The 14,099-nt window shown below is 54.7% G+C and overlaps 1 protein-coding gene and 1 long non-coding RNA gene across 5 annotated transcripts in view; one reads left to right on the top strand and one right to left on the bottom strand.

Annotated features, from left to right (window-relative positions):
• Positions 1 to 14,099, top strand: part of ZIC4 (Zic family member 4) — a 20,407-nt gene extending 6,308 nt beyond the window's left edge. For all 4 annotated transcript variants that reach the window (XM_070577610.1, XM_070577609.1, XM_070577611.1 and 1 more), the window contains exons 3-5: positions 3,787 to 4,404; positions 8,881 to 9,199; positions 11,302 to 14,099. In XM_070577610.1, coding sequence (XP_070433711.1) covers positions 3,787 to 4,404; positions 8,881 to 9,199; position 11,302 — 938 coding nt within the window. In that variant the 3' untranslated portion in view covers positions 11,303 to 14,099. The remainder of the gene's footprint in view (positions 1 to 3,786; positions 4,405 to 8,880; positions 9,200 to 11,301) is intronic.
• On the bottom strand, positions 5,753 to 8,410 carry LOC139076232 (uncharacterized). Its single transcript, XR_011527615.1, has 2 exons — positions 6,858 to 8,410; positions 5,753 to 5,982 (listed from the first exon to the last, which is right to left on the bottom strand). It is a non-coding gene; the product is annotated as an uncharacterized lncRNA (long non-coding RNA).

The raw sequence follows: 14,099 nt of genomic DNA, 5'->3' as shown, positions 1-14,099 counted from the left end.
GAGTGTGAACCATGTGGCTCCAAGGAACTTGTGAGCATCAGGCAACCCTAGTGACCTACAGGTTGAGTGACCCCTGGCTACTCAAGAAGCATCTACCCATGATGGGTCCAGATGTTTTCAGTGCTTCAAGAGAAGGCTGCATTTGGGAAGGAGCTCCACGGGGCCAGGTTACTGTCCGCGAATTTGGCTGAATCAGATGTAGCTGCCCTTTTGCTGTTGGCACAAAAAGCCATGCACATGTTCAAAGCTTTTCAAGGGTAAAGTTAGTAAGAGAGAGTGTGTAGTGTACAAACAGTCTCTGTGTACAAAAGCTCTGCTTCATATCCCTGGAGTCCACGGAGTCAGTGCTTAGAATTTAGGGGGTTCGCAAACTAGGATGGGAAGAAAATTGCATCTTTATTTTTCATCACCTTCTAGTCGAAAATTATACTTTTCTTCTATTATAAGTACGGGCAACAAACACAGGACTATTAGAGTTTACAGGCTTCACCAGGCTTCCAAAAGGGCCCACAGCCCAAAACAACTTAAATACCTTTATTCCATACTGTCATTCAAAGATTTCGATGCAGGTGGAGTCACAGTATGTATGTATATTAAGGGTTCCATTTTTGTACAAATCAGACTTCTAATGGAAGCCAAAGTGTATGGTGAGTTTGACAAATATCCTGAACAGTAGGTTGTAGATCACCTAGGTTCAGGTGGGAAAGAAAATGTTTTAATTGCTGTACAACTGCAGAAGTGCCCCTGCACTTAGGCACTCCAGGAGGAGCTGACTGAGCTCTCTGTTAAGGGTTGTTGAGGAGAAACAGCTGGGCAAAGGGTCCCAGGGATGAACACACTCATTTTGGGTTTTGCTTTTAGTTTTTGTTACAGAGCCCTTCATGGGTTCAACCCAGACTTGCCTAGACAACTGTATCATTCAACAGACACCTGCACAGTGGGGAGCCTTGAAACCACTCACTGAGATGTGGGAACACACTGCTAGAGACCGGGGCTGGCCTTGCTTCCCGGAAGGAAGACAGGGCCAGAGACCAGGGAGGAGGTGCCTGTGGACAGATCCCAGAAAGTGAGGGTGAGAGAGAGTAAAAGCAAGGAAAGGAGACCAAGCCTCAACATCTAGTCTCAGCACTGTGGTGTGCAAGCCCTTGGTTCCCAGAGCAGAAGGGGTTCGGGGGTCAAATGCTCTCCTTCAACTTTTTTTTTCTTTTAATGCTAAGGTAGCATCTATTGGTAGCATTGCTTAAGCTCTTCTGCGGGAGAAGCAGAAAGACCCGGACTTGTCAAAGCTGAGGGATATTGTTGTGGAAGTTAATCCCAGGATAAGATGCGCCCCGAGAGGGGAACAATGCATTAAATGAAAAAACTCTCAAAGAATCTGCCAACCACTAATTATTTTTTAAAATTTCAAAGAAACCCTTATTTACCCACAGAGAAATGTGCAATAACAGTCCTTGGTGCTGAGGGTGGGTGGGGCAACTCAGTCAGTTCCGAGTCAGAGATCTCGTAATCTGTTCAAACTTCTCACCTCTGCTATGGGTACGGGGTCTTTTACTCAATCCTTAAAACTTCTGTCAAAAAGCCAAGCCTTTCTCTGCCTTGGGGATGCTTTCTATGGCCGCCAGGGAGGCCCAAGCACTTAGGTTGGCATTTTCGGCTAGAGACAGCAAGGCAGGCGTCAGGGCGAGCGGTCCTTTAAATCGCCAGGCGGTGCAGCTGGCCCTGGCCGGTCCGCGCAAACAAAGGACACTCCCCCGTTTATGCCACACTCAGCTGGGCCAGAACTGAAGGGTTTTTGCACCGGCCGACCCCTGCCTCAAGACGGTGGAACCCTCAGTCCAGGAGGGCGTCCCGAGAGAGGAGGCCATGGGCCCGCAGTCCCTCTCTCTGCCTGGGCGGGAGACGCCGCGTCCACTCTTCTCAAAGCCCTGAAGGCAAGCGAGGAGGCAGAGCCTCGGGCCGCGGGCAACAAGTGGCTCGGAGCTGAACGTGGAAGAGATCCCCGGGTCCCCTTTCCCAGAGGCTCTGGCGGCATGGTCCAGAGCCCCAGACCGCAGATTGACAGAGGGAGAGCCGGGGGCGAGGACCTCTCCTCCGAGCTGCGCGCCCCTCGCCTTTGTTTCTTTGGCCAGCCGGCCGGCGGGTCTGTGTGATCGGCGGCGGGGAGGATTCCTAGCCCCTTTCAGGAGAGCGCTGTGGGTTCGAGGCCAGCCTCTCCCCGGTCATCACCGCCGCCGGCTCACTCCAGGCTCCGGGCAGGGCCGGATTCCGGGTTCGCGCGTCTCTGAGAGCGCCAGTCACCCGGGAGGAGGGGCCGGCAAGGCTGAGTGGGAAGAACGGAGTCGGGAGAAGGGAGAGGGGGAGGGGAGAAGAAAGACTCCAAGCAGGAAGGCGAAGTGTGGTCAGGGGTTTGGGGAACTGGGAGAGAGAGAGAGAGAGAGATGAGGGACGCGAGAAATTTCGGAGAAAGCGAGAAAAAAATCAGGCTCAAGAGCCGCCAGCCTAGGAGCATAGGAGTTCGCCCGCTCCCGGCCGCCTAGTCTGCAGCCGCCTTTCCTCCCTGGATCCCGGTCCTCACCGCCTCCTGGCTCCCGGGACAGACTGCCGAAGCAGGCCGCCGGCCCCGCGAGCCGGGTGCTCCGTCAGTCCCAGTAGGGCTGCCCGGAGGACATCACGTGCAGCGCAACGCCGCCTCCCCAAAAGTCGGGGTGAATGGAGGCAAACCCCAGGCCGGCTCCCTTCCAGGAGTAGCGAGGCAGAGCAGTGCTTCCCAGCTTTCGGGAGAGGAGGGGGAGGGGGTTCCAGAGGAGAGAAAAGAATCTGTGCCCGGGTCAGAGCGCATGAGCAGTAGAAGCGTGAGATGCGGGGGGAGGGGGGGGCGGGGGGGGCAGGGAGGGAGCGGGAGCAGTTGTGAGTGTGTGTGTGTGTATGTGTGTGTGTGTGTATCCGCGTGCAGCGGGACCTGTCATCGCTGACGTCGGGCCCGGCCGCGGGCCAATGGGCGACCTAGGCGATTGTCCCTCTCGGCGGGCCCGGGCCACGGCCCCGAATCTCTATTCACTTCCTTACGCGCCCCGCTGCTGCCTCTGTAGTGTAAGGGATTTCAAGTCGTCATTAAAGACCGAGAAAGAGGGAGGAAAAAAAAGTCACAACCCAAAATTTGAGGGGGAAAACCCCCCAACTTTGCAGAGGTTTTTTTTGTGGTTGTTCTATCCCCTTCCTGCTGTCAGGTGACGGTGGCGTGAGCGGCCCGACCTAGGGAGCCCCGGCCGGGATGCAGAAGGCCGCCCTCTCCCAGTGGAGCTGGGCGCTGAAATTCACATAGATGGCCGGGGCACCTCAGTCCCACCACCACCTTCAACATCACCACTTCCCTCTCCTCCGCTCCCACGCAGGGCGCTGCGTCCCGTAGAGCCCCGGGGAGTGGGCCCCCGAAGTGCGCTCGGGGCGCAGGTCGGACCCCACGGAAGCAGAACCCGGGGGCCCCCAGCAACCCACAGACTCAGCACTGCGCACGCCACTGTCCCTTCCACCTGCCCCGCTGTCACCGTCCCTCTGCCGCTCATGGGGCGTCAGGGGGCTCTACCAAACAGCTGTCCAGGCCGACCGCGGTGGAGGCGCTTGGCCTCGCGCTGTCCGCCCGGTTCGCAGCCGCCGCTGGCCAGCTCCAAGTCCCCGCGCTGACGGCAGAGGCCGTGGTGTGGCTGGGCTGGGCTTGCCCCCCGGGGCCCGGTGGAACGCTCAGCCCAGGTCACCCGTTCTCACGTGCGCTATTTGTCTCGACAACAGGTAGCAGCTCCGGACACCATGGCCCCCAGCTCGCTGCCGCCTCCAGCCCCTCGGTGTTCCCGGGCCTTCACGAGCAGCCTCCCCAGGCCTCCCCCAGCGGCACTTTGAACGGACTCCTGCGTCTGGGGCTCCCCGGAGACATGTACGCTAGGCCTGAACCCTTCGCTCCGGGACCCGTGGCCCGCAGCGACGCCCTGGCAGCTGCCGCGGCCCTGCACAGCTATGGGGGCATGAACCTGACCGTGAGCCTCGCCGCGCCCCACGGTCCCGGCGCCTTCTTCCGCTACATGCGCCAGCCCATCAAGCAAGAGCTCATCTGCAAGTGGCTGGCAGCCGACGGCCCCGCACCCCCGCGCCTCTGCTCCAAAACTTTCAGCACGATGCACGAGCTGGTCACGCACGTCACCGTGGAGCACGTCGGCGGCCCGGAGCAGGCCAACCACATCTGCTTCTGGGAGGAGTGTCCGCGCCAGGGCAAGCCCTTTAAAGCCAAATACAAACTTGTAAATCACATCCGCGTGCACACGGGCGAGAAGCCCTTCCCCTGTCCTTTCCCGGGGTGTGGGAAGGTCTTTGCTAGATCAGAAAATCTCAAAATACACAAAAGAACTCACACAGGTCAGTATTCGGCACTGTCTGTCTGTGCGAACCCTCTGGGGAAGCAGGCGGCCTGTTCCGGGCCCTCGGGGCTAGATTTCCTCAAGTTCCATCGGGGGGAGAGGGGATATTTTGCGTTTCCACGAGCAAAGTCCATAAAATATTAATTATGTCCTTCTATTAGAATCAGAGAAGTTTCTGGAGGCTGTGTGTGGGGAGGATAGTGCAAGATTTCTGCTCTGGTGGGGGGCGAATGAACATGTTTGGGTCTGTGTGTGCAAATATGTTCTCCTTGCTCACTGAGTTTGATTTTAAGGTATTTAAAACGGCACTGTTCCCCAAAGTCGTAAAGACATAGGAACAATTTAATTTTTCCTGGTCCCTTTGGAATCGTGCGGCAAGTACTCTTCCGCAGGTCAACCTGACAACCCGACTGCAAGCTGAACGGAGGGGTCATCAGGCCCTTGGCGCCTTCTTCAGCATTTAGGGTCTCATGGGCTAACTTTGGCCCTGTTTTGGATCCTTGGTGACCTCACACTTGGGACATTTGACAAACCCTCCCTTTTGCTTTAGCAGAGACCCAAGGAGACTCATCCGCCTTAAATGTCATTTACCGAGCTGTTAAGTGAAATGGGGACATGTGTCAACCACATCTGTTAGTTCTAGTTAACAGAAAGAAAAGGAGCCCACACAAGAGCCTGCAAAGTTGAACTCCTCTGGCCAGAAGCATCTCTAATTAATGCAATTGCACGGGGAAAGTTTTCACACTTCCCAGAACAGCCTGTGAAGTTACATTAATTAGTTTAGCAGCCGATGTTTGCACTCTCCTGACCTAGGGTTTTTTCACCCCCACTCCCTCCAAGTTTAAGAAGTCACCATCTCCGCTCCTCCATTTTGGGGGTGGGAGAAGGAGACCGGTGCGGAGAGGACAGTATAAAACAAGTTCCAGCTTGGTACATCACTGCTACTCCCTGGCGCTCTGCCTTACGTCTATTCTTGGCGGAAACATCAGCAATTATTAGAGTCAAAGAACACCCCCAGGCTGGAATTGCCCGGGAAACCTCCCAACTCCCATCTTCTCCCCCAAACCCTGCAGTCTTGGGGAAGGTCCCGGTCCAGGACTCTGGCACACGCGGAGGCCAGACCAAAGCCCACTTTTAATCTCTTACTTTATTTCCAGAGCACGTCTGGAAATGAACAGTTTTCCGGAGCTATTTCCAGGATCCCTCCACCCTTTCCAGAGGCCCCTCCCGCCCTGTGAGTTTTCCCCGGGGCGGGGGCGGTAAGGGAGACCCTGACCGCCGCCCGCGGGCCCGCTGCTCCGGGAGCTGGCGGCCCGCACCCGGAAGGTAGACGCGCAGTGCTGAGCCAGAGAAGGAACTCATTTTTAATGACAGGGGAGTTTTAAACAAACAAACTTTTACTGCTCTTTGCCGGCCTACTGTTTGAAGTCCGTGAAGCAGAAAATGGTTAAATTCTTAGTGCAATCGACCTACAGCAGAGAAGCAAGTTCAGCGCGCCGGCCTGGCTCAGGTTTGCGTCTATTCAGGACAGAATTCGCAGCGCGTCCTTTCTGCTGGTAGGCCCGATTCGTGATCGCTGTAGTTCAAAAAAAAAAAAAAAAATCTACAGAGCCTCGCCTGCTCCTGCGTTTCCCTCCAAGTCCCCCTCCTAAGTAATGAAAAGAGGGGAAAAAACACCAACAAAATGTTTCTCAAATGGCAATAGACCTCACTACAAATTATTCATGAAGACAGTTCTCGATTCAACAGGAAAATAATTGCCTTTTCAAATATTAATGGCGTTTCATTTCCTCGAGTCGCAGAAGAGGCGAAGAGGAGCTGATTTCTCAGGAGTTGAGATTCTCCCGGATCTGAATTCGGGGCCTGGCTCCGGAGGCAGCCGCCCCGAGCCCCGAACCCCGAGCCCCGCCGAAGGGCTCGCCCTGGAGCGGTTGCAGCCAGCCCGAACAATGGTGCGTGCGCGAGAGCCGCGCTCCGGCCCGACCCCGCCGCCCCGCGCCCTCCCCGGGCCCCCCCGGCTAGGGGCTCGCACGCCTTCCCGGGCAGTCGGTAGAGAGGCAGGGCTGGGGATGGAAGCAGAGGTGGAGAGACCGCGCCGGGGCCGAGATGCTCGGACGACCCGGGCCAGCCACAAGTGCGAGAAAATGGCGCTCGCCGGACTGCCTGCGCGGGCGAACTTCGTCCGGCGGGGGCGGCGCGGGACCGGGCAGTAGGCCTCTGCTGGCGGCGGAGCCCCTGAGAGGACACTCTGGGCCCTTCGCGACCCAGTCCCAGCCCAGGCCACAAAGCGAGGGCTGCAGGGCCCTGGATCCACCCCCCCACCCAGGGCGTCGCGCCCAGACCTGGTGGGAGGGAGAGAGCTGGGGGGGCGGGGGGGTGACGGCCGGGCGGGGAGCCCGGGGCGCCTCCTCACTGGGGAGAGGCCGGCAGGGCGCGGGGGCGCGGCCTCACCCGGCCTCCCGGCGGCCTCGGAACTTCCTGGCTGCCGGTGTCACCTTCAGTGCCCTGCAGTTTTCGCCTCTGCTTCTCGCCTGGGACGAAATCTTTGTTTCTGTTTTACGTGAATGTCCAACGAGGTGCTCACAAGATGGGATAAGTGTGTGTGTGTGGCGGGGGATTATCTGGGAGGGGCGATCAACCTCAAATTTCATTCTTTCTCTGTCTTCTCAGCAAATCTTTTCTTTTGCAGGCCTTGAATTGCTTGGTTCTTGTAAGCGATTTTAGAAAGAAATGAAGGAAGGAAGGGAGGAAGAGAAGTTTTAGTTTTGCAGATGCTAACGGGGATCAGAGGCGAGAAGACGAGGGGCAAATAAGGAACACTGATTTATTCTGCATCTTTCTCCTATTTTTTTTTTTAAATAAAATGGTACAAGTGTCCTGGAAATGGCAAATGCCAGGCCCGTCCAGCGTTCCACTGTACTCGCCATATTCCTGCAGGGAGAGGACGCAGCGGCCGGGCTGCTGGAGCCCTGGGCTTACCACCCGCTGCCGCGCGGAGGCGAGGGTTGCGCGCAAACCTCTGGCTCAGCCTCAGCCTCGGCAGGGCTCGGGAACAGGGGCTTTGTTCGTTCAAACCTGCCCCCAAAGCACCCATCTTTCCTGGATGCGACGGGAGAAGCGAGCACAAAGGCAACAATCCTCCAGCCGTGCTCTCTGCCTCTTTAGCCAGACGCCTGGTAGCCGTTCTCTCAACCCAGGACGCCCGGCATCATCCACTTGTTTAAAGCGCTAAAGCACTTCCTTGAACCCCTCCTTCCCTCAGCATCTGCAGCTCCAGCAGGAATCTGGGCTTCTGGGTTCTTGGGATCCTCTCCTCCCCTACACTCCAGCGAATCCAGCCGGCGGTGAGCTCCCTGCTTGGGGCTCGGTCCTCGGCCGATATTTCCATCCTAACGCGCGCTCGCGCCTTCCTGCGGCTCTATCCGGCATGGCACCACGGATCCGAGCCCCTCGCAGATGTACCCCGCTTGCCCGCTTGCCCTCCGGACCGAGGAGCTGGGCCTGGCCTGACCGCAGCAGCTGCGCTCATCCCGAAGCCGCTGCGCTCAAGGGTGCGACTGCCGCAGAGGCCTTGGATTCGGCTCGGCCGGGGCGGACCCTTGCTGCGCCGGTTGCAAGCTCAGGCCTGCGAGCCCGGCCGCTGGGCGTGGGTGGTCTGGGAGGCCCCGTCGACCTCTCACAGTCAGGTGGGACTGGGAGAGCCTGCTGCCCGCGGCAGCGTCTCCGGGAGGCCGCTGGAGCAGCGTAATAAAATATTATTGCCGGCGCGCGTATCTGGAGGGATTTCGCACGGTTTAGGCAAGATTCGAAGAATGCTGCTAAATGTTTGCCCTCAGGGGGTAGAAGGGAAGGGGGAGGGGGCTCCATTTCCCGTAAAAAATCGCCTCTGAAGAGAATCCTTGCTCAGAATACCTTTCTCTGCAGCACGAATCCACATTATGCACATGCCGAGTGCATCGGCTGCGCAACCTGAAATTGTTCCATCGTCTTGGCGTTTGCACAAAACCTACTTTAGGAACAATTTGGGCCGGGATGGGGCGTATTGCGGGATGGACCGCTGGGCGGAAGTGGGCAGAGACGTTTTGCTGGAACAACTTTAAATTGAGCAGATGCGAGCTCCTCAGTCAATTTTATTCTCCGGGCAGAGGCGCTTCTGGCTCCGAGGGGAGAGAATTTGGAGGAAAACAACCTGAGTGGATCAGGATTTTCTAGGATGGAAATTCGACTAAGATGGAGTCTTTGTCGCTCCTCCTCCGGACCCTCCCCCTAGGCTCAGACGGGAGAGGGGGAGGGGTGGAGGCGGGCAGGAGTTGCTCACCGGGCACGCTCTGAGCTGGGGAAGAGGGTGCCCGGCCTCAGGCGCCGAGCAAAAGAGGTTTCTGAAAACTTTTCGTGGTTCTTTTCCAAAAAATGGGAAGAGAGCTTGGGCGAGGGCGGTCCCCGCGCACTAACGTCTCTACCTTGCCTCCGCCAGGGGAGAAGCCCTTCAGGTGCGAGTTCGAGGGCTGCGAGCGGCGCTTCGCCAACAGCAGCGACCGCAAGAAGCACTCGCACGTGCACACGAGCGACAAGCCATACACGTGCAAAGTGCGCGGCTGCGACAAGTGCTACACGCACCCCAGCTCGCTGCGTAAGCACATGAAGGTGCACGGGCGCTCGCCGCCGCCGCCTAGCTCTGGTTACGACTCGGCCACGCCGTCTGCCCTCGTGTCGCCCTCGTCGGACTTCGGCCGCGAGCCCCCGGTGGCCTCCTCGGCGGCGGTGGCGGCGCGTGGCGCAGACCTGAGCGAATGGTACGTGTGTCAGGGCGCGGCAGCCCCCGCCGCGCCCCGGAGCCCGGCGCCACCGTTTGGCCCTGTCGCCGCCACCGCCGCCTCCGGTATTAGGGCTGCTGCCGTGGTGGCTAATTCCGCGGACACAGACTGCTAGTCTGTGCCGGGTTATTGAGGCTAGAAGTGAGGGTGAGGAAGAAGGAAGGGAAAGAGGGAAGAAGGGAGGGAGGAAGGTCCCCACTAATAGTTGTTAGAGCTCATTGAATATGCTGAGATAGTGTCCATTATTTTAAAATATAAATATGGTACCCATATTTATTCTACAGTCACACCTAGCACTCCCCCCACCCGACGCACACACAGACGCCAAGACCGGCAGCGTGAAACCAGTGTTGGGGCAAAGAAAGTAGAGAAACAGGCACGAGGAAAAAAAAAAACACACATTAGGAGAGTTTCTGTGCAATCCTGGCAAATGCAGGCAGGAAAAGTGAGACGACGTGCTCTCGGGGTTCACAGGAAGGGAAATGGCCTCTCCGATTGCCACCCCCGCTCTCTCCCCAGCTCCCAGTCGGAGCATCCTCGGAAGTTCCGATCGCCGAAAGTGGCAGGGGGAATTTCTGAGCTGGTATCATGCCTCCTATTTCCTTCCTCCTTTCCTCCTTACACTTCCCCCTTCCCCAGCTATCCTTTGAAACAAAAATACTCAAGTCCCAGATCCCAAATTTTCCAACTGCTTTTGTAAGGCAGCTAAGAGGGAGCGGGATTTCACCACCTTTCCCTGGGGACCACATGCCGGTCCCCCAGCGACTGGCCCAAGCCCACAGAGACGTCTGTCTGCCACTCTGTCTGCTCCGTACACACCATTTACTGGGGGTAGGGGATGAGGTCAAACAACAGGAAATACAGACAAAAGAGCGCTGGAGGGGCTTTAGAATTCGACGCTCTGACACCTCCCCGGACCAGTCACCCTCTCCCCACCCCCTACCCTTGTGGAGGCGCTGCCTGTGGAGTCTTGTGGGTGCTTGGCGCTGGGTGTGTAGAGTGGGCCAACGACGTCACTGAATCGAGGCCTCCACAGGGCTGGAAGGGCGCCGGCCTAGGCGACAGTGTCTGGATGAATCGCCTCAATTCTGCGATGGTGTTTGTCAAAAGTCGCACAATATTGTTCTTATTTTTTTGAAAAGGGGGGGTAACAAGAGAGATGAAATGCAGTAATAAATGTTTTAAAGGCAAACACCCAATGGGTCTAGATTGAATATGTATTTGATATGCTGGGTCCTAAGTCCCCAGAAAAAGAACCAGACCCTGGGGGCAGGGGAGAGGAAAGTCTTTGCAATTGTTGCCAAGGGAGCAAAACAAAATCAGGGCCTGTTTCCCAGTCTGCCACCCTCTGCAAGGAGGATGGGGCTGCCCCAATCCTTGCTAAGATTTGAAGGGGGGGAAAAGGAAAAAATAGAGAGAAGAAGGGGAAAAAGAGCTTTGGCAGACCCATATCAGTCCTCCAAGAATTTGGAGATAAGTAGGGATGTGGTGTTCCCACCTAAGGAGACCCCCCTGAAGAACTTCATTTTAAAAGCTGAGCCCAGCAAACCAGTCCTGGCCCTGCGACTCCGCTGGCTTTTCTTCTGCTCTCTCTTCTTCAGACACCATTAGGGAGTTGTTCTCATTTCTGCCCCACAGCCCCACACTTCCACCAGACAAATAATGTCCTAACTGGAGTAGGACTGTTTTCAACACCCCTAATAAAACCCAGAATCTTCCAAATACATCTTTAGTGAATCCATCCTTGTGAAAGGGGAACTGCAAGCTCCCCCCTCCCCAGCCGCCACTACAATAGGGCCCAGAGGCCGCCTGGCCAAGGGCCGGCGGCCGGCAGCTAACAACTCGTTCCCATCGGGAAGCACCCGCCCCATGGCCAAGGTGCAGAGGGCAACTGGGGAACTTGCTTCCTCTGACGATGTTTAAAAATTCCCTCCTCCCTCAATAGGGTTCATTTCTTTCTTTCTCTTCTATTTCTAGGCCCCGTTTTGCCTTCCACCCCCATCCAAAATAATGAAATGAAATGAAATAAAAATGCTTGGTCGGCCCCTAATCGCCTTTAATTTTTCATTTGCTTGTTACAGATGTCCACCGCGTTGCTCGCAAGGTAATCTCGGCCGGCGCAGCTGAGCGCCCGCATCTCGCGCCTGCGACATCAAAGGGCCCGCGCACAAAGCAATGTTTCTTCGCCACGGTGCATCTTCATGGTAAGTTAGGATTTCTATGGCAATGGGCAAGTCGCACTGAAATCCTGAAAGGCCGAGCCTGGAGCCCGTCCAGGCTTTTCATTAAGGACATAATATTTACGTCTAACAGGCCTTTTTTCTTGTGTATACAAGTATATATTTTTGTTTGACGCGGACTAAATCATTTTCATTTAATTTCCGGTAAACAAAACCCACGCGAATGGGCACTTGTTCCCGATCATAATAAAAATGGATAATAATGTGAGGGAAGAAAAGGGCCGCTTGAATCGCCGCTCAGCCCCCTTTGTTTCTGCTTTCTGCGGTGATCAGAGGGCGCATTTGGGTTTGATGGCGAGTTTCTAAAGGCGAGGAAATGGTTTGTAAGAGGGGAAAGAAAAGGAGAAAGGTCTAATCAAGCTCGGGTTGTTCAAAGAGTCGGGTTTTGGGGTTGAAAGTGTGAGTTTGACGGTGCATCAGCATGCCGCGTTAGGCTCGCCATGGAAATGCGCGCGGGGAGCGGCCGCTTCAAAGGCGGCACACTTCACTGCAGACACTCTATTAAGATACATTTGCGCTGACCTTTGCTTTCACGCCCTGTAATACTGTCACTGCGCTCCAGTATACTCTTCTCCGTAAGACCCGCCTTGCCCGCGTTTAGGGGTTCTCCCCGCACTCGGATGGAGCGGGGGCGCTTTGGCGCCGGGGACGCCGTCAGGAAAGGGAGGAGCCGGACTCCGTGCATCTTGACTGCGCCCCAAAAAGGCTCCAGGGTCAGGAGTAAATAACTTTAGGGCAATCTCAGAAGCTTAACAAATGAGCATCCCCAGCTCTGCATTGTGCAAAGTGCCTCTCTGCATCTCGAGCTGGGCGGAGGCTTGGGGTGGGGGGAAGGGAGCCACCCGGGAAGAGTTTAGGGAGTTCAGACTGTGCCTCTGGGACATTTCCACTCTGGCCCCCAGCGCAGCTCATTCTACCCCTCTCTCCCAGAAGTCTCTTGCAGCCCCCCAAAGTTGTTTCTCTCCAGGGTGGGGTGTATGGTACCCTTCAGGCCTGGGCTGGCCCTGGGCATGAACTCAAGAGCCCAAGGCCAGGGGGATAGGGAAGATGGCAGGAAAGTTAGAAGTCCATGTTCCCTTAATTGTCTTGTTGTTTATTTTATCCAAGTACCCCAGTGAATAGGGGAAAAATAAACACGGTGGAAAAAAAAATCAAACAGTGGAGTCTTCTTTAGTGCCAGTCCTTGTGGTTGAATAAAAAGGATGGTCCGCTTTCCATTGAGCTGAGAAATCTTTGAAGTGGGAGTTATTATCTGAGACATTCCTGTTTGTCGTCCTAACAACGCTGATGAAACGTAAAAGGTTCTTTGTCAGCGATTTGTTCTCCTCTCTGTCAAACTCCCTCTTCCCCGGTAGTTTCAAACCGTTTCTAAAGAGATAAAATCAAACTTCTTTAAGAAAAAAAAATACATGCACTCTACACTAGCTGATAACTTTACGGTTAAGTCCTGCTAAGGGAAAAAGCAAGAGCAAGGCAGAGACATCAGGTCCAGGGCCTGTGGAGGTGTGCAGAAGTGGAGGGGCCCTTTGCACAGGCTCTGGGACATGGCGGAAAGAATGCAGAAATGGTGCAGGCACAGGGTACATACCCCAAGCCCACACTGTGTGTCTGTTTCTCTCTGTACTGGCCTGCACTCAATCAGTCCAAGTCAGGTCACCTGGATGAGCCTCCTTTGGGGACCTCTCAAACTCCTCATATTCTTGCCTGGGATCCTTGGAACCTCAGGATGCAGCCAAGCGATGGTTAATATTTCCTGCACCTTCAAAGACAATCTCTGCTATAAATAGACCCATTGTGTGTTTCTTCCCACTAGCAGTAATCAGCAAGCCTTTTCTGCCATTAATAGAAAGGAGAGTGGCTTCAGGGAGAGAGACATTTTTATAATTTCCTGTTTTCTTCAGAATCTTGGCAATTGAAGTTCAGAAGGTTCAGTTTACAAGACAGTGACCCCAAAGTGCATGCAAACACCCCCCTCCTAGCCCCATGTGCAGTTCTTCATTTTATATTGTGCCCAGGAAAGAAACTTCCACCCTAGCCAGGTTTCCCCAAATCTCTTGATGTGGTTTTAAAGGTGGTTTAAATAAACAAGGATGTTCTGGCCTCCCCACCCCGTGTGTGCTGACTAAATGATTTGTAAAGAAGTTTCCCCAAGCTGTAACCCATGCTGTTATTATAGTTGCTACAAAATGTTGTCTCTTATATTGATTTTTATTTGTTTACTAGAGGTCCCCATATGTTTGTTTATATTGCTAATTTATGGGAAAATGTAATGATTGCAATGAATGTGAATTATACAGACAGGCAAGTGTTTTGTAATCATAATTCACACACACACACAAAAGCCTGACTGAAACCTTAGACTATTTGGTACCCTCTTTACCCATACTGTTTGTGATTTATTATCTGTCCCCTTAGCATCCTTAAATTATGAACTAATTTGAAAGAAAGAAAAAGTTGTTACATATTTGACTGAAAGTGATCGTTGAATGAAAACATAGTTGAAAGCCGTGGTTTAATCTTGCTGTAAATATGTAAAAATGAATAAAATCTGTGATTCTTTTCCCCTCCGAAGACCTTTGTGTACATGGAGCTCCATTTTGCTATTTTCTTTGGAAATAAATGGTGTGATGTTTCCCTTC

Source organism: Equus przewalskii, chromosome 15 (assembly GCF_037783145.1).
Source record: "Equus przewalskii isolate Varuska chromosome 15, EquPr2, whole genome shotgun sequence".
Taxonomy (NCBI): Eukaryota; Metazoa; Chordata; class Mammalia; order Perissodactyla; family Equidae; genus Equus; species Equus przewalskii.
The sequence above is the reverse complement of the archived record's forward strand: the minus strand, read 5'-3'. Positions and strand labels throughout refer to the sequence as shown.